This window comes from Rhinatrema bivittatum, chromosome 13 (genome assembly GCF_901001135.1).
Source record: "Rhinatrema bivittatum chromosome 13, aRhiBiv1.1, whole genome shotgun sequence".
Classification (NCBI taxonomy): domain Eukaryota; kingdom Metazoa; phylum Chordata; class Amphibia; order Gymnophiona; family Rhinatrematidae; genus Rhinatrema; species Rhinatrema bivittatum.
The window spans coordinates 56,998,407-57,018,937 of record NC_042627.1 but is presented as its reverse complement, the minus strand read 5'-3'; the positions used below and the strand labels follow the sequence as shown (position 1 = coordinate 57,018,937).

The window sequence follows — 20,531 nt, the reverse complement described above, 5'->3', positions numbered from 1 at the left end:
CCACTGATGCGAAGATAGGGCAAGCAATACTGCAATCTCTATCCTCCTGTCCACGGTGACTGCCACACTGTCAAAGATCACATACAAACATATATATCATAAACAACGTGATCGGGAGCTTGGGACTCCCATGACAGCATGGCTAATTCAGCCCTGCTATCGACGGGAAAAAGCAAGTTTGCTTGCCGTAAACGATGTTTCCATAGAGAGCAGGATGAATTAGCCATGCTGACCCACCCTCCCTGGCAGTCACCAAGTCTTCGACTACAGTAAGGCTTAATCACAGACTGAGGAGATTCCGTTACTTTCCTGTGCGGGAACACACATGCAGCCGCAGAGAGCAAACCTCTGTTCTCTGCTTTGACAAGCTCCGCCTCCCGGGCCTGATTGACAGATTCCCCATGACAGCATGGCTAATTCATCCTGCTATCTACGGAAACATCGTTTACGGCAAGCAAACTTGCTTTTTTCCCCACTTCACTTCTAATAATATAGAATAGAACACTGGTGAATAAAATATGCTATCAAAATCCATGAAGCATGTTAAAGCATTGCTGGAGATGAATGTGTTTGCTGTTGTAAAATGTGTTTATTTTAAACACTTTAAATTTAAATATATTTCAGTCACCATGGAAGAAATTTAGCAAGATCAACACTAACGAAGCATTTATTGGCTTCTAATTTAAACAGGTTAAAAGCCTGCACTTTTTAATCATTGTTAAAATGCAGTGGAAAGTCTAATCTGCGCTTTATCTTTTTCACATTTTTATTTTTCCTTTCAAAGTATAAAGGAATAAAGAAAAGGAAAGCAACATTTTCAGTTTAATCTTTATCCTGTGTGTCTGAGATGAATAGATAGTAGAAATGCTGCCTGAGAGTTGTGAACGTATGAAGAGTCCCTCACCGATTATATCTAAAAACTCAGCATGGAACATGGTTTATGAATGTTGCCTATTAAAAAAAAAACCCTACACACAATGGACCATATTCAAAAAGGACTCATTCTATGCCTATGGGGAAAACACTTTTTAATGAATAAATCTCAATGGATTTAATAGTAGATAGGTCTTCTTAAAATATCTACTCTGTGCCCTTGTAGCTGCATCTCTAATTTAAAACAAACCTATGAAGCTTGAATAGAAATTAAGTAATTATGACTGAACAAGTGTCTTGCATTGTAATCATTTTACTGCCACTCTGGTATGACCTTTGCCTTTCTCTCACGAGGTCAAATGGCCTGGAAGCTTGGCAAAGCAAACCTTTATATACGGGGAGATATTGATGATGATTGCTCTTTTCTATATCAGAGCTGCCCAGATTTTGTAGGAAGACTTAAGGTCAGTTTCAGGTTTGTTTGTTTTTTTTTGCACCTCCTTCTGGTGCAAATTGATACCTGCAGTGATGATTTCAAATGAATGATGCAGGTACACAAATGCCACAATGAGTTGGGAATGTAATAGGAATGTCCAGGGAAAAATTATATTTCTGATTTTTTTGTTTTGGGTTCCCCCCACTCCCCTATATTTTGTTCAATGTTTATTTCATTTCTGTAGTTTGCAGAACAAAATAAACATTTTGACCCCCCCCCCCACCTTAAAACAAAACAAAAACACAGGGCTTCTCCCACTTCCCTAACCCCATCACTCCCACCCCCTAAAAATTGTTGGGGGCAAAGAACCTCCCCGGCCCCCACTTACCCTATCCATGGAGGTCCTGTCGGAAATCTGGGAGGACTGAAAGAGACACTGGTGGGCAGAAGGTGAGGGGATTGAGAGAGACTGGGCTTGGTGAGAAAGAGAGAGAGACTAATGGGAGAACAGAGAGAATGGTAGAGGCAGGGTGGATAGATTGAGAGACTGGGGAAGTGGAGGATGGGATTGAGAGAGAGAGAATGATGAGCACAGGCTGGGAGGACTGAGAGAGAAAAACTACTGGGTGCAGGGTGGGAGGATTGAGGGAAAGATTGTTGAGAACAGGGTAGTGTTGAGAGAGAGATTGGAGGACAGAGAAACTGGTGGGGGCAGGGTGGGCAGATTGAGAGATATTGTTAGAAGAGAGAACTCCCCCCTCAGTGGCGTACTTAAAGTATTTGGCACCCCGGGCGTTACTTCCTTTGACACACACATACACCCCCCCCCCCCAATATATAATTTTAAAATTTCCTAAACCAATAACATATTTTAAAACAGTGGACAAAACAAATAACACCCAATAATTAAAACTAATAAGGATTTTTAAAAATCTTCCGCTCTTCATATCTGTCATCCTAAGATTGTTGTATACTGGGGGTATGCATGCATACACACACACACACAATATGCTCCCTCCCTCTCTCACACACACACTTCCTCCATCTCTCCTACACACACGTGCTTTCTCAGTCTCTCATACGCTAACATACGCACACACATATGCTACCTCAGTCTCTCTCACACACTCACACATGCAGACAAAATCTGAACCGGAAACCGCAGCAAGCCAAATTCTGCATGCAGTGCAACAATGGAAAAGCAGAAAATCACTATTCCTCAAAACAATACAATCAAGAAATATAAATCAATCAGAATAGTAAAACATACTAAAAAATATACATTTCAAAACAGCTGATGAATAGAATAATATTAAATAACTAGAAGCTCCTGTACAAATTTTTAAAAATTTCCTAAACATCAATAAAATATTTCAAAACAGCAGACAACACCATCCAGTAATTAAAACTAAGCATTTTAAAAATCCCCCTCTCTATACCTGTCACTGAGATTGTCGTGGACTAGCTTACACAGAAACACAAACAAAATACGCTCCCTCTGTCTCACACACACATACACGCTTGGTGAGAAACAGAGAGAGCTTGAGTGTGTGTGTGAGAGACAGACACACACGTTTCCTCAGTCTCTCTCTCTCACACACACACACAAAACTGCTTTCTCTGTATCTCTCACGATTCCTCTGTCTCACACAAGCATACATGTTTTCTCTGTCTCTCATCCCTGCCCCTGCACACAGACACCCTTTCATACACACACACACATATACCACACAGACATCCTCTCATAAACTGGCACTTACTCTCACAGGGCCAGTCTCTCACTCATATTTTGGAGCTTTTCTTAGGCCTTTGGCTGCACAGCAGGGCCTCTTCTTCTGCTGCCAGCTCCAGGAAATGCCGGTGGCCCTGCAGGCCTCTTCTGCTGCTGGCTCTGGGAAACAGGCGCCACTGAAGGGCCTCTTTTTCTGCCACTGGGGAGTGGGAACTCCACCATCACGTCTCTTCTTCGTGCCACCGTGGGACCTTCCTGCTGGGGGCAATGGCACCCCTCCCCCTGTTGTCAACCAGCCAGATCCACCCCCTTTGGCCCCTCCTTAGTACGTCACTCATCCCCCTTCTCCAAACATACCCTTCTCGTCTTGAAAATCTGAGGCTCTTAGATACTATGCATTCCAATTCCTTAGTTCTTGATGCATGAAAGGCTGGCCACCCCCTGAACTAGACCATACCAAAATACAAATGTTGGTAATTTAAATTCTTCCCTTTGATTAGAAAATAAGATGACAATTTTGTAAAGTTTATGGGAAGTTTTTTTTTTTTTTTTGTAAAGCACATTTTTTGCAAATAAGAGGACTGCAGCAATAGCAAAAAACCCAAGATTTACTGCAATTAACTCTGACCTGGACTGATGTATAAAGTTTGGGCCCAGATTGCCTCTTTAAAAGGATGAGTGTTCAGTGTTGGTTACTAAGCAGGTGCCCCTATGTCCACCAGGTAAGCAGGAGTAATGCACCTAAAACATGAAGTAGTAGAGTGCAGTTACTTATGACAGGGATCCACAAACATTTCAAGGGAGGGCCGCATGGGAAATTTCAAATGACCAAGAGGACTGGGGGTTTGAAATGCTGAGAAAGGAAGGGAACAGGGTTCCCAGGGTGTAGCACATAAAGCGTGAGTAATCATATATTTAGATTTCTTTAAAGCTGATAAGCCTACCATAATCCTGGAACCCTACTACCTTGCTTCCTCTTCCCCTGCAACTGCCTCCTGAAGTGTATGGGTGGTGCAACTTCGCTTTTCCCCTCACTCTTTCATGCTCTTCTCACTCACCCCCCTCCCCCTTTCATGTTCCAGTCACCCTTTTCACTCCCTTCCTCTCCTCTCTTTTCACTTCATTCTTCCCCTCTCCCCCTTTCTTTCTCTTCTCTCATTCCTCCTCCCATCCCTCGCCTTCCTCATCCATGCCATACCAGACTTTTACTTCACTCATCTCCTCACTCACTTTTCCTAGCAGTGTCCTTCAGTGGTATGTCCTTGCTGCCTCCTCTCCCGCTGGCAGTACCTGGCTTCCCCGCCAGCAGCTTTCTTCAGCAGCCTGTCTGGTCGCCTCTTTTCCTGCTGGTGGCTCTGGCCTCCCTGCCAGCAGCTTTTTTCAGTAGCTGGTTACGCCTTCTCTTCTCCCACTGGCAGGCCTGGGCAATGCCACCATCATTTCTGCTACTCTGTGCATAACTTGTTTCCACTCTATTTGTCCATATCAGCAAGACTGCCTCCAAAGGGGTAGGCTTGGGATATACTCTCTGTCCTGATCCTTCCATCCAAAATAAACCATGGGTTTTCTCACTTCGAGTTCATCTCATTTATTTGCTTGCACGTGAACAGAAAGTACAAGTTCCAGTTCAGATGTAGTATTGTTGCATTCGATCAAGCTCCAGAACTACCAGCAGAGCTGTAGATGTCATCACTGTTCGATGCAAGTTAATAACACCACATCAAACATTGCTGCTTAATTCTGAGAAGCCACATTTAGTGGAACTGATGTAACCCCACAATACTCATGCACAGGTGACTTGCCCCATGCCTCAGCAAGAGGAGACCCAGATACATAGCTGGCATTATCCTCCCTGGAGCCTCCAAATGCTCTACAGGGAGCAGATGTTGCCTGTTCCAATAGCTTCATGGAGTGACGTTGATTAACACTGGGGTATGCACCTATGTAGCAGCAAAATATAAGAAAATTCCATACAGGGACACTAGATTGCAATTGCTGTTAGTAATCATAGGTTACATAAGCATTAAAAAAACCCATTCTTTACAGTCTGAATCTGGTGGCACAATGAAAACGCATGGCAGGCTAGCAAAGCAAACATGGTGGGCTGGATCCAGCCCTTGGGCCGCAGTTTGGAGACCCCTGACTTATGTGAACAGAAAAAATCTTTAGTCAACTACCACAGACCTCATATCCAGTAATGATGCTTAGCACCCGACTGTTAATTAACAAAAATGGTGCAGATGTTTTCTGTATAATTCACTTATACTTCAGGACAGAGAGAGGCTAGAAGTGGTTCAGAGAAAGGCAACCAAAATGTTGTAGGGATTGTACCAAAAGCCATATGAGATGAGGCTGAAGGACCTAAATATGTATAACCCTAGAGAAGAGGAGAGACAGAGGGCAATATGAAAAGACATTTAAATACCTGAAAGATACTAATGCTGCATAAGAGGCAAACCTTTATCAGTGGTAGGGAAATTGTAGAGCCGGGGGACATGACGTGAAGCTCTGAGAGAGAAGACTCAAGAACAATGTCAGGAAATACTGTTTCATAGAAAGGGTGGTGCCCTTTTGGGGTAGAGATAGAGACAAAAATGGTAGTAGAAATTTAAAAAACGTGTGATTGGATCCATAGTGGCAAGAGGATGGAAATGAAGTATGTTAGGGTAACCTGAATGGAGCAGCAATTACAGCCCTAAACATCACTGGAATGACTGAGCTGGACTTGGCCATGTTTGGGACACATATAAGATAAGGCTTGAGAGATTGGGTGGATGACCTTGGTATTGGGTTGCCTTTAGGAATTTTATATGCACATTTATCAAAAGAGGATGAATCTCAACTGGGCAGACTGAATAGGCCATTTTGGTCTTTATCTGCCATCATATACAACGTTACTATATACACCTTTTTTTGTACATTTTATTCTGTGTTAAATACATACATCAATTTTTTCATTAACATGTGGAGGCTGATGTACTAACCATCTTTGCCGAAAAGATCCAGCACCGCAAGAAGTTTTTCTTGCAATATTAACTCATTTAAATATCATGCAAATGGCCTGGTAGGATTTTGTTTACAATAAAATCCATGTGAAATTGTGCACTGTATCACACAAAAAAAACCCTGAACTGCACTTTCTTCAGGTTCAGTTAAGTTTTGCAATTTTCTCTGCATAATTTTGCTACTGGGAAATTGCTAATGAACTGATTTGCATGAGTCTTCAGCTCATTAACCATTTGGCATAACTTTTGTGAACAGCTTCACAAATGCAAAATCACCTTTGGAGCAATGTCAAACAGCACTTGTAAAAAATGTGCAAACACGATTATGTGCACTCTCTGCTGTTTTTCCACGTGTCGTTGCCTCTGCAAAGCTGTTTGTCCATTAGTGCATTGCGGTGTAGCACCACAGAGAGCAGCTCAAGACACACAACACTGGGGCAGAAAGAAAGTATGTAGAAGGCTGAGCTTAGAAAGTTATCGGATAACATCTATAGTTATACAAATTTCCCTCTAACAACTTTAATGATTTCCCCTATTAAAAGGATGGGATCCTCACTGAATTGGTTTTTGTTCCCACACATTCTTGTTCTTTCTAAATGAACCCTGCCCCTAAAATTCCCTGTTTAGTTGTAGAAGGCTAGCTTCTTCTGCACAGCTACCTCTCATCTCAGACAGTCTAATCCTTGTGCCTGGAGACCTGCTACTCCATCACCTATAGTCCAGGCAGCAGGAGATTCCAGCACATAAGATCACAACATTCCTTCTACAGATGTGATCTTGAATGCTCATGCATTCTTTTGTTTAATAAAAGGGATTACAGCCTGCTAAGATTCCAGTTTTCTCCAGGTCCTGTTTGGTTACTAGAACGCTGCACTACAGAAAGGCCAGAGAGACGAATCTATTCTTGCTGGGGTAAGGACTGCCAATGCATTTCAGTAGTTTAATGTTTTTAATGTCTAGTTTTTGTCCCCCGTTACTTTTCATAATATAAGAAATCCAATATAATGAGCTAACATTTAATTGCACGGAGCTGGCGGCTCGGTTCAATTTTATCCTTTATGTCGTTAATAGAATATACATTTATTTTAAATTGACACTAAATTTCCTCAGGAACGCATTTTCAAGTTAAATATGTTTCAAAAGAGGTAGCAAACACCCCTTAGTTCAAATTAAGGATGAGCCACCTAAAAGATGTAACACCAAATGTAGCAAATAGTTGTGATGCCTTGAGTTTGATTTTGTGCTTTTATAGCTGAAGAGTCGTACTTGAACTAAGCGCACTTGAGAAGGTGAATCCTTCGTAGCACCATAGGTTGGAAAATTGTCAGGACATAAGAGTAAATTAAAAGCTTTGTAAATGTCCTCAGTACAGGAGTTGATCCAAAACACACTGGGCTACATTTTCATAAACTTATCAAGTAAATTTCATAAGCCCGCTGCGCCATTAGCCGCTGTCCCAGGAAAGCGCGCGCCGGCTGCCCGGCCACACGCGGAAAAGACTTCTGCTCCGGAGAAGCTGTAAATAGTAAAGTAAAAACATTTGGAGTAGCTAGGTAGGGGTTAGGGGTCGGGGTGGAGAGGGTGAAGGGAAGGAAGGTTACACGCGGGAGGGGTAGGGAAGTTCCCTCCCAGTCCACTCCTTAATGGGAGCGGACTGGGAGGGAACTGGGAAAAAAGCTGATTGTGTCGCCGCGCATAATTTGAAAATTCTCTCCCCCCTGCACGTGCGAGTCGCAGTCCACCCGCACATGAACACGTGGATGTAATCGACCCCTTAATTGGGACTTCGGCACCTAATTTTCAGTTTTCCTTACATCAGTCTTAAAATCAGGCATTTAATGACTCTTCAAAAACATTTTCTGTGTGCATTAAGGGGTAATTTTATAACGAGCCTCATAAATTAGTGGTCTCTCGTGCACCCAAAGTACACCAATTTATCCAGCCAAAACTACACACGCACAATTACACCTGCCATAGTTTTGCTGAGAGAATTTATGTGCAAATCAAAAAGTATTGCATGAGTAAGTCCTAATCCTGCCCAGATTCCCTCCCCTGAATGCCTCTATCCCCTCATAGGGGCCGATGTAATAAGACTCACGGTGAAATTGGCGCTATTTTTCAGCACGTATTTTTTTTTTAGCGCACGCGGCAAAAGCAGGCGCCTCCATGGTATGAAATAAGGGGACAGCATGCAAATGAGATATGTGCAAAAAAACAGCAGGATATGTAATACACATGCAGATACCCACGTAAGCCCCGATACAGACAGCCGTGGGAAAAACGCGCATTTAAATTATAGGGGCTAACAGAACGTTTGCAGAGTTCATGTCAAACCTAGAACACGGGCAAGTGATTACAGACAGCAAAAGATGAAGTACATGTGGTACGTTGTTTAGAATAAAACTCCTCCCCACTTCACTTTTTTGGGTTCTTTTGATTACCTCTCTGAGTTATATGCACTCCGAGATGCAGCAGAGTTGGCATTGCTTATGTATCTCAGAAATGCGCTTAAACTTAACTCCTGCCCTTACTCAAACACTAAAAAGTAGGTGTAAAAAAACCCCGCATTTACATTTCTCCCTGCCAGCGCGGCTCTCTGCTTTGATCATGTATAGTTAATTTCCTCCTTTGCATGGACTTGCACTTAAACCAGCCACTGCTTTTTGTGCGGGTTTTGTGCATGTGTTTTTTTCCACGCTAAGAGGTAGATCTTCAAAACATATGCACGCGCGACCAAAAGTACACCAGATTTTATAAGATACGCGTGTAGCCTCGCGTATCTTATAAAATCCAGGGTCGGCGTGCACAAGGCTGCGCAAAATCAGCAGCCTTCGCGCGCCGAGCCGCGCAGCCTGCCTCCGTTCCCTCTGAGGCCGCTCCGATTTCGGAGCGGCCTCGGAGGGAACTTTCCTTCCGCGTCCCCCCACCTTCCCCTCCCTTCCCCTATCTACCCCACCCCCCCTACCTAAATCCCCCCCCTACCTTTGTTGGGCAAGTTACGCCTGCTTGAAGCAGGCGTAACTTGCGCGTGCCGCACTGGCATCCCCTGGCACAGGCCACAGTGCCAGGGGACTCGGGACTGCCCTCCCGGCCCGCCCCCGAACCGTCGTCACGCCCCCGGACCCGCCCCGGACCGCCCCCTCCCTGGACCCGCCCCCCTCGGTCACGCCCCCCTGACCTGCCCCTTTTACGAAGCCCCGGGACTTACGCACGTCCCGGGGCTTTGCGCGTGCCGGCGGCCTATGCAATCCGGGCGGATTTACGCGTGCAGGGGTTTTAAAATCTACCCCTAAATGCGTTATTACATACACGCTTAAGGTTAGCATGGAAAAGCATGTAATACCGCAGGCAAAAACCCGCGGAATGTTTACATCAGCTGCTGTGTGTGTAATTTTGCACACATATCGTTTACTCGGTTTTCTCTATCTGAATGCAACTAGTCTTGAGCTACCAATACAAAGGCGTGAGCTAAATACACAATAAATAAAAAGACCATGGCTGCTGGTAAAGCACTACCCGCAGAAGAGCCTTTGAGAATTACTTTCCTTAGTGCCCAACTAAGTAGGCATGGTTTTCAATTTAGACACTGCTGAGCAAATTTCAATATTAGCTGTCTAAATTGCCCCTAATTTACTGCATCGGGCATTTACGCTCCCAACCATTCATCCCATTTAGGTGTCCAATCTCGTATCTAAATGGAGTTTTGAACATCTAATACTGATTTACAATGTGCCCACAAATGTACGTGTCTGCCTTCCCATGTACGAGCACACCTCTTTTTCTTTGAAAACTTAGCCTTAGATGTATAATCCTCAACTGAGCTCCCTCATGCAGACATAGAACATGACGACACAGCTTTGCGCATACCTACGATGGTCACCATCCAGACCAGGATGTAAGTGAAGACAGATATCCACACCGCAGACATGAAAAATGTCAGAATGAACCATCTCTTCCAGGAACGCCTTCTGCAATCTGGGGTTGTCAAATAGAGTAGCATGATGATAGGCAGTGACAATACCCAGAAAATTCGAGTTAAGTCCGCTTCAGGCATTGTGAAAACACTTGGTGGATCTGTTAATGTTTAGAAACAAAGTGGCAGTCAAAGTATTTTTGATACCCAACCATTGCAGACCCAGCCTTATCACCATTGGCACAATCAAGATATTTCTTTGTACTGCAGTCAAGAGGGGTGTCTTTGGGGTCAGATTGATTATTAGTAGATTTCTCCTATGTGTTGTCGAGGGGGAAAATTAGTACATCTGCTCATTCACTTTTTAATTAGCGTTCATACAGCCAGATGTACAAAGTATTTTACCCACATATGCCAAATGGAAGAAACCACTTAGCACATCTGGCTCATGTAAGTTTCAAGGACATTGCAATAGCACATCTAAAAGAATACTAATATATAAACGTCATCAGAGCTCCATATTTTGTATGACATTCTACTTCTATTACTGCACAAGCAACCCTATTTTTCATTTTGCTTTGGTTTGTTAATACACACTTAGCATGGTCATGTGCTTGCTGGAGCCTGTGGGCTAGATTAAACTTATCAGCTATTTTAGCTCTTCACCGTTCAAACCCATCTTAGCCCCTCGTCAACTGCTTAAAGACTTTTTTTGTTGTGAGGGCGATGCCTCAATGTAACACCATGGAAGCGTGCCAGCTAAGGCTGGACACTCAAAGTGGGGCGAGGGGAGGGGACGGCCAGTGCAGAAACGAATGCTGAACTTTGGGCTAGCATTCTATCCGTCTCTTCCTCCTGTTACAGACATGACAGGAAACAAAAGCCATGCAGTGCTCCCTCCAGCAAAACCTCCAACCAGCACATTCTCGCCATGGTGATAACAGACAGGGGAGGCTATCGCAGTTTATACATCAAACTTAGCCCTTCCCCTCCGGTCCCTTCACGCTACAGAGCAGAAATGAAAGGGAAAAGTCTTTCAGTCCCTGAAGAGTAGGTGCCCAACTTTAGTGCACTTTTGAATGAAATGCTGAACAATGGGAATTATCCAATTAAAAAAAAAAAAAAAGATCCAGAAAGAGAAATTATTCATGTTTCTCTTTCCTGCAGTTGAAAACGGTGATTTTGAATTATGATATGGCACAAGACTAAATATATCACCCTCTTAAATTCAGAGGCCTTCATGTCCTATGTAAATATCCTCTATTGGGCTAATAGAATCAGAGTGAGTTATTATTGAGCAAAGAGAGAATGTTGTATGGTATGCTTTAAAAGAAAAGTTTAGAGACAGAGAGAATTCAGGCTCACAAAATGTCTTTTTAAAGGGTCTTTTAAATAGCAAAATGATGGATACCTTCAGAAACCTCATGAAGCCCGTGTAAACTTATGCAAAGCTGAGAATATCCAGATTCCTCCTGAAAGATTCCACTGTCAGATCTGGACTGCCAACGAACGAGCGATTCGCTCTCTTCCTTCCAGCCGCAGAGTGGCTGCTGCTCACTGTTCGCCTCCATAGCTTCCACACAACTGAATTTCTTCATGATATATTGACTAATGTTACAGTCAAAGCACAGCACCACAACATATAGCCCATATACCAAGAGCAGTGAAGCAGCTTCGTACCTTTAAAAGAAACACAAATTTGAAGCTGAGCTTTGCAGAAGTACTTTTCAGCAAAGAACATTAAAGTGTCCAGTGATCCCTCTCTGTTTTTAATAGAAGACGCCAAGAAAGGTGTCAATGTAGATCCAAAGATGTGCTCTAACTACAGACCCATAGTCAATTTACAATTTTGCAGCTAAGGTGTTAGAGAAGGCTGTAAACCTACAGGTTTCTGAGTTTCCAGAAGAGGTGCACAAATTGGATCCTACTCAAGCTGGGTTCCAAAGGGGGTGTAGCACGGAGACCACCATGGTGGATGTGGTAGACTCTGAGCTACCCCTTTTGGATAAGGGCCAAACAGTTTTGATAGTTCATTTGGACCTGTGAAGTGCGCTTGACCTGGTAGACCATGAAATTCCTGTATCACATTGCCAGGCTTTAGGGTTGAATTGGATAAGGAGTTTTCTGCAGAATGGGGCACAGTTGATACATTTCTAAGAGTTTGTATGTAAAAAATTTGCAAAATCCCACGAGGATCTTCGCTGATTCCTTTATTATCAATATATATTTGGCACCCTTGGGAGGCATCCTTCGATCTCTTGGTTTTACTCCTTTCAAATACATGGACGATGTTCAAATTTTGATCCCTATGGGATCTGCCCCAGTCTTAGTTCTTGCCTGTTTGGAGAATTGCATGTTAGCAGTCAGTACTTGGTTTAGAAAGAATTATTTGGTTCTAAATTCTGAAAAGTTAGAAGTAATGCAAGTGGGAACAGCTTTGGAGAATTATCAGCATCAAATTGAAGGGGTTACAGTTACAGCAAATAAGGAAGTGAGATCCTTAAGCCAAATAAGTAGGACCAGCCTACGGTTGGTGAGGCAATTCAAATCTTTTCTGAGTTTAGAGCATTAAAGTCAGTGGTATAAGCTTTGGTAATAGCTGTAATTGACTACTGTAATGCTATCTATTGGGGCCTTCCTGATTCGGAGGCTCCAAATAGTCCAAAATATGGCCACAAGAATTGTCATGGGTAGCTATAGATGGGAGTCACCTGCACCCTTTCTTCTGAAATTACATTGATTGCCTATGAAGCTTTTAAGAATTTGCGTGGAAATTGCTCTCCTCATGTGGAGCATAGGTTAAGCTGGAAAACATCTGCTAGAAATCCACGCTAGCAATATAGCTGTCATCTCCAGCTTCCATCAGTCAAAGCCTTTTGGCATGTCAAATTTACAAAGCAGATCATTTTCTATGACAATCCCTAAGATATGGAACCATCTTCCTGTACTGATTAGGGAGGAGAAAGATCTTATGTGGCTCCGTCGCCAAGTGAAGGCTTGGTTCATGTGTCTCAGGTGTGACTCCTCTGTATTACTGGCACTCTTGGTTTATGGCAACTCTAGACATAGTTTTATAAGCAGACATCAAGCCCTTTTTATTGTCTGGGAAAAGACTCTTGTAATTTTAAGTTTCTATGTTATATGTTTTGTACATCGCTTATGAAGATTTTATTGTAAAACTGGAAAGCGATTTATAAATTTCATAAATAAATGAATGCAGGTAAATAGATGGCTTCTTTCCCCTGCCTGCCCATTAGTCTGCCATCATCTAGAAATGCAAATATTTTTCTGTCATCTCCCCCAAACCTCTCCAATAGGTCAAGGACTGTACTCGGGTTGGTATAGCCTCAGAATGATAACAACATAAGAAATTGCCATGCTGGGTCAGACCAAGGGTCCATCAAGCCCAGCATCCTGTTTCCAACAGAGGCCACACCAGGCCATAAGAACCCGACAAGTACCCAAACACCAAGAAGATCCCATGCTACTGATGCCAGTAAAAGCAGAGGCCATTCCCTAAGTCAACTTGATTAATAGCAGTGAATGGACTTTTCCTCCAAGAACTTATCCAAACCTATTTTAAACCCAGCTATGCTAACTGCACTAACCACATCCTCTGGCAAACAAGCGAACATTGATGCCTTCCTAGTCTAGTCAGACTGACTACATCCAGAGAACTGGTACTCTTAGAAGCCAATGTACTAAATTGCACAACATGCCAACACATATGTAAAAAGTGCAGGCATTTTGCATGAACATTTTCACACTTTATTTATTTTATTTATCGAGTTTTATATACTGTCATTCGGTTTCGCCATCATAACGGTTTACAAAAATACGATGTTTACACGGTTAAGGAGGTTAACAAGGTTTTCAAAAGGGTTCAAATGATTGTTAACATAGAGACATCATATACAAGTTATTTGCTGTTCACACAAACCCCTTATGTGAAAAAAAAAGCATATAAGTGGGCTTCACAGAATTAAACTTTTGCATATAATCCAGTATATGGGTGAATGTTTACTGAAATTGCCCAGTCATTGAAGAATATGCCTGATCAGACAACCAACATTGAGAAGGAAAATACCCAGACGCCTCTGCTGTCCTGTGGCCTGTCAGAGCTGAATGAACGCTGAGTGCCTTTCTGAGCATGACTTGCAGATAGACAAGCTGGCACCAAAGGAGGTGAGCCTATTCAATGGGTCACACAGAAGAAACCAACGGCGGGAGCTTCAGGCACTATCTCACTGGACAAGATCATTTACAGGACAAAAGGATTATTTGGAGAGTGGGAGCAAATGAGCCACACCTGGGGAAACCTGTCAGGGCAGTTCAGAGGATAGGTTGTCATGACCACAGCATGATGTGACTCTGTAAATGAGTCTTTGGGCAGTCACGTAATTCTAGAAGTTTCGGCAATACTGTATGTTTAACTATAAAAGAAGGGCCACGTCCTGTATTCAATGAGATGCTGGTCGTTTTGAAAGACAAAGAGCACCCAATATCCAGCATCTCCCAGGAACACTTTTAATGCCAAATAAAATGTACTTTATACCGTTTACTGAGTCTCAGTGTTCTTGTGGCCTTGGCCCTAAGTACAGAAAATTATGTACATCATGAGCTACTGTGATGCAAAATCATGCCAAGCTGCTTATTTGTAAACAATTGTGTTAAAAAGGGCTTGCGAAAAAAGCTTTGTGGGCCCGTTTTCACAAAAGAAAATATAATTTCACTTCATCACATGAAATGGCATTCCGATTTGTGCAGCCTGTTGCCTCATACCCACTTCGTCATAGTCGGAATATCCTGGTGATGCTAATGGCCTCTTACCCTATCCCCAGAGCCTCTTAGTCCACGAGACAAAGAAATGAATGGGGTTAACTAATCATCTGGTATCATTTTGGAAAATGGCACTGATGGGGCAGGAGTGAGTGGGCATTGTTCCTACCCCTAGAAGCTCTCCCACAGGTAGGGGGTTAGCTTGTAAGGGAGGGGGGGGCAAGGGTGCAAGTATCATTTTAAATCCTTCAAAGGGGGCAGGGCTTTAAGGGCAGGGTTTCACAACTTTTGGCCCACGAGGAGCTTCAGGGTTGGAGTAAGGGGCTACTATTACCACCATGGAGTTCTGACTATGGGGGAGGGGTGGGGGGAAGAGGGACAATGGGTCACATGATGTCTTTAAGGCCATGTGTCCCCTTTTAAACTGATAATCCCCTATTGGGCCACTACACCAGCAACAGAAATGTTTTGAATGCTGCCAAATCTGAGAATGCATGACTTTTTTGTGTGAAAGTGACTTATGGGTGCAAATGAACTCATTTGCATCTGTGGCAAACTTTTGTGAAATGGTCGCTAACCTGTGGAAAATAGCACAGGTTGCTATGTTGCCTGTTAGTAAAAAAAACACAGTTTGGACTATTGCCGAGCCTCCTTATAAGCACCAAAATACTACCAATATCCTCAGCCTCCCAAAAAAAAAAACTGTGACTGAGCTTATTTGATTGAAAACGATGCTCAGCAAGAAGGAAAAATAAAAGTTGTTGAAAGGCAAGGTGTTCTCACCAGTAAATTCTGTTGTCGAGCATGATGGCTAGGACTGCTGCCACACTGACTGAATACGCCAAACAGTCTCTAAACAAAGGCCAGCAAGACAATCTGGAAGCCTGAGAAGAAGAAAGGAATGACATTTACTTCTGATCTGCCCCAACACTTTTATGACACCTTTTTTTTGGCATATCATGTTGACAGTATGTCTTTCAGTTACATGTGCGTAACACTTCAACTTGATTAATATCATTTTATGAATAATAATTCTGGAGTCTTTTCAGAAGTCATTATCGGACTTTTATCATTTGAATAGCCACAATGCTTATCTGAAGCACAAACTGAACATATTTGGACGGCATCAATTTTTTTTTTTTACAAAGATGTGAAACGATTAATGTTCTCTGCCATTAATATTTGAAATACATTAATGTATTTACAAGCGGATGTCAGAAAATCTTTAGATCTCCCACCATGCCTGCACTGGACCTCTACAATTCTGAGATTACATGTGACAATATTTTTCTTGTTTGCTTCAGCAAACTAGGGAGGTCACATTGCTTTTACACCTCCAACCCTTCATGACTTATATGCAGCAGACAGATTTTGTTTTCTATTCCTGGTGGCCATATCCTCTCGCCTACTCTCCCCTCCTTATATGTACCCTCCATGGTCTGTATATTTGTAAGAACACGCCTGTGTATGCTTAGCCATGTTATCTGAATGATCTACAGTAGGCGTGTTTCTTACAACTGAATTTTGCCTATTTTCAGAACCTACAAAATGAAACAGCACGCTCAACTCAAAACGTTAGGAAAAGGGGAATGCAATGTAGGAAAAAAGTCAAGAGCAAAAGCAGATTAAGAACAAAGAACATATGAAATGTCACACTGGGTCAGAATAAGGGCCCATCAAGTCTTGTCTCAGATCGTGGCCAGTTCAGGCATACCCCAGATCCATTTCTTGGTGTCCACTCCCTGGGTTAAGTGGTGGCTGTGCCCAAGACCACCAAGTCTCATTAATGTTAAACTTTTGCTTTACATACTCATTTAGCAAGAAAGCATGCAACAGTGACACTTTTAATTGCCTTCCTTGTTCTGTACTGTCATATGCCATTATATTATGTATGTATTTAGTTATATAACAGTAATCTTTCAGTAAAGCAATCAAGGCAGCTTACAAAATTACATAGTAATGATGAAAACATCAAGATAAACAACATCATCAATCTCATTCCAGAACTGTTCAATTCTAGGCAATGAGACATGCCCAGGTAAAGTTTAGGTTGCCTTACCATGGATGACATCAATCCACAAGCTGCACAGATTCCCAAAAGGTTATAGACTGCAGAGCCGACGATGGTGCTAACTCCAATGTCTCCCTTTGTGACAAAGACGCCTACAAGAAGCAAAATGTGGCAGTAAGAGCAATGGCCAGGAAGGGGTTAGCTTTGAAGAATGCAAGGAAGTCAACTGAAATGTCAGGGTTTGGTACCTAGGAAAGCAGTGACCAGTTCAGGGGCTGAACTGCCCGCGGCCATAAACGTTGCTCCTGCAACATTCTGAGAGAGGCAGAGACCTAAGGACAAAACAGAAGGAAAATACCGTAAAAGATGTGCATGACATCAGCCTTATTTTTTGTCCCATTTTCATTTTGCAAGATGCTCAAGATTTTTTTTCTTTAAACCTTAGCTGTCTTTTCTTTTTCAGGCATATTTATTGAGCACGAATTTGCTGGAAATAATTATTTCCTCTGAAGAATCGAATATGAAGGGCTGAAAAAAGCATGACAATGTTACTTCTCCTAAATGTATTTAGGATTTTCATACTTCACACGACCCAAAAAAAAAAAATTCCTCTGCCTTATGCATCAGTGCCTTATGAATCAGTGTTTATGACTAAATTTGACACTTCATGAGCTAGAAAATTTGGTAGTTATTGAGAAAATAATACAGACTCTTGGAAACTCGGGCAGAGGAGCACAGGAGTCAGCACCGGGCTGACCCCAGTGGCAGCTGAAGTGAGGGGGAGCTCGCCCCGTTCCTATCAAGGGTTGCACAGAATTACTAAAATGACAAAGGTGACAAGCAGAGTCCTTAAAACATTTCAGTTTACTTACGTTCACTGATGATCTCTAAAGAAGGCAAGAAATATTCATCACACACAAGAGCCACAGCTAGCAACATATACAGAATGATTAGAAAATAGATAATGAGCCCTCCATCCTTTCTCTCTCGTTCTGTGAAAAACCCTTGGGGGAACTCTGACGATGGTGAAGGGATACAAAGTGTTTCATTTTCTGAAAGGCAAGAACAGAAGGTCCCGATAAGTCAAGTTTTGAAGCTTTATAGGTAAAGCCCCTGTAATTAATAAATGCACTCCACTAATGGGATGTGATCCCTCATATTAAAAGGGGTTATTTTGACAAAACGCTGCCCTTAGTCGGTGTTCATACAGAAAGTGCCGTGAATCTCAATGACAATTACCGTCAAATAGAAATGCATTCATATTCTATTAAGCAAAAGCACCATCGGGAAGGTAGGGAAACAGAGTTAAGCAGTCACTTTTGGACCTTTATGCATTTATTTATTTAACATTCAGTCTAATCAACAGAAGCGCTGAATGTGGGGAGGGGGAGGAATTTAAATTTACATGAAATAATTAATCTCCATCGCTTTTTATTATCTGTGACCTCACTTTTTTTTTTTTTTCCCAAATCCTTTAGCCTAAACATTTGTACTTGGAAAAAAAACCTTTTGAATTCGAATTTAAACATACTGAAAATATCGTTTTAGCGTTAGTACAAAAAATAACAAAGTTTTAGTCTATAAATCAGAGGGTCTGACTCTTGGAGAGAATTCGGGAAAAGGAACAGATTACCCCCCCCCCCACCCCCACCCAAAAAAAAAAAAAAAAAAGTCAAGCAGCGAGAAAAGAAAGTAAGGGCTAAGTAAAAGTGCGGAAAACGGCACAAGATCCTCACGGCTTCCGCGAGCTACGGGACCGACCTGCGTCTCGGCGGACCCGGGGCAGGCTCCGCCCGCTGGCTGCCGCGCCGCCGCCGTAAAGCAGCAGGAGCGAGAGGCCCAGGGCCCAGAGCCCCGCGCGCTGGCCGCGTGCCCTCTTCGCCGAAGCGCCTGGGCTCATGGCGGCTCCCCGGCCAGAGGAAGGCGCGTGCACTCTCTCCCGCTCTGTTTCCCTGCTCTGCCCGGGGCTTGGGAGAAAGCAGATTAACCTGCATCATGTGAGGGAGGGGGAGCTTGCGCCCAGCTGAGAAGGAAGCCGGGGCCCTGCCGCGGCGCAAAAGGGTGGCAGATTCCTCTGGGGCAAGGAGGAGAAGCTCAGATGATGGGGAATCACAAGATGCGACCGACGAGGCCAACCAACAGTCATTCAAGGCGCCTTTCTCTTGCCAGAGACGTATAAAAATAGTAAAAAGAAAGCACCCGGACCATTGTAAGACAAGGCACGTACTGTGTCACAGCTCCGGCTGCTATTCATTTTTAAAGCTTACTCTTTAATTAGTTTCTTCTAATTCTCTCATAAAAAGTGCTATTAATTAGATGTAACTATTGGGTATGCTTCCTGCCATCTGGTAAATTGCTTTCTGCACCTATAACTGCCATGAAGCGCAACAGATAGCTCATGCTCTTAGTTAACTATAAATATTGCCCAGTAAATTTGACTTTGACAGCAGATGATAAAACGCAAATGCAGATCTCATCAAAACCAGAGACTCTTGTTTTTAGAAATTAGAATTTCCTTACATTAAAATGTTTTGGATACTAAAATGTAAAGGTTTATGACTGTACACATAACAGAAACTACTTAGTATAATGCCAGACAAGGTTAGAATACTTTTTGTGCCTAGAAGGGAGGAAAGTAGAAAATAGAAGTTATACAGTGTATGGCTATTGCCAATATACAGGGTCATTAAGCAGACCACAATGTGGCCTTATCGTGTGCGATAATGCCCTGCCGCACGCGACACCGGTAGCATCACGGTGGTACAGCTCAAATTTGGGGAAGGGGAGCAGTGTGGGCGGGGTTCTGCCCCGGCAGCGCCGCGGGTGATAAAATGTTTACTAGAATATCGCCAGCAGCACTGCGGGAAATAACTACACCTTTTCCCGTGGCGCTATGGGTGCGAAACTGTGTGGCCCATCCGCAACTGTGGCGGGTGAAAACGCACTACCGCGATGCGGCCGGCTGCGCAATTTCGCACCCCCCAGCCCCCTGTTTTAGCGCGGCTCATCATTCTGCTATAAATAAATAAATATTGCAGAATGATGAATCTAGGCCATAGAGAGAGAAAACAGGTACACATTTCTTCTTTTATATGGACCCCATACCAACATTACCTCCACCGAGCACTTCCACATGTTTAGCATGTTTACATTAAATTCCCCTCCGAAATCCAAACTCTCTCCCTCCCTTCTATTCATTTTGCCATCCACCAAGTTCGCACATACCAGACTTGCACAAGCACAAAGCACACATTTCAACACTCATACCAAGAAAGACAAGGACACAGATTGACAAAAGCTATAGTTGTTGTTCCGGAGAGGGTGGAGCAAATGCTTTCCTGGCAGAAAGTGGCTTCTTCAGGCTCACTCTGGATAGTGAGAGCAGTTGTATGGCGCTACGCAGTATTCCCCGTACAGGGGTGTGAGGTGAGCTGGTAGAGAAGCAGCCCCTTCCACTTATCCTTGCATGACGCTGCATAAATGCATCTATTCCTATCGTTTGTATATAAGATTTCTACCCCAATTCTTTCTCCCTTTCTTAATTCCTCTCTTTCCCAATTTTGTATTAAAAATTCGTCCTATTTATTTATAGATTTATAAGTTCAGCAATATAACAATTTGCTTTGTACCATTAATTTATTTTTCTCTTTCATTGTTCCACTGTTCCTCCCCCCCCCGTTAATAAGTTATTTGTAAAGCACTGTTGCAAATGTTGGTTATATTTAGCACAGCTGCAATGTTTCTGTTAATTGTGAACCGATGTGAGGTTACTAAACAAATGT

At 42.9% G+C, this 20,531-nt stretch overlaps 1 protein-coding gene across 1 annotated transcript in view; it reads right to left on the bottom strand.

The window, feature by feature from the left end:
* SLC24A5 (solute carrier family 24 member 5) overlaps positions 1 to 18,697 on the bottom strand; it is a 38,363-nt gene extending 19,666 nt beyond the window's left edge. Inside the window, exons 1-7 of the mRNA XM_029575729.1 lie at positions 18,511 to 18,697; positions 17,622 to 17,801; positions 16,998 to 17,081; positions 16,798 to 16,901; positions 15,522 to 15,622; positions 11,371 to 11,639; positions 9,914 to 10,120 (exon numbers count right to left, since the gene is read on the bottom strand). Of these exons, the coding sequence (XP_029431589.1) occupies positions 9,914 to 10,120; positions 11,371 to 11,639; positions 15,522 to 15,622; positions 16,798 to 16,901; positions 16,998 to 17,081; positions 17,622 to 17,801; positions 18,511 to 18,649 (1,084 nt within the window). The 5' untranslated portion in view covers positions 18,650 to 18,697. The remainder of the gene's footprint in view (positions 1 to 9,913; positions 10,121 to 11,370; positions 11,640 to 15,521; positions 15,623 to 16,797; positions 16,902 to 16,997; positions 17,082 to 17,621; positions 17,802 to 18,510) is intronic.
* Between the last annotated feature and the right edge of the window lie 1,834 nt (positions 18,698 to 20,531).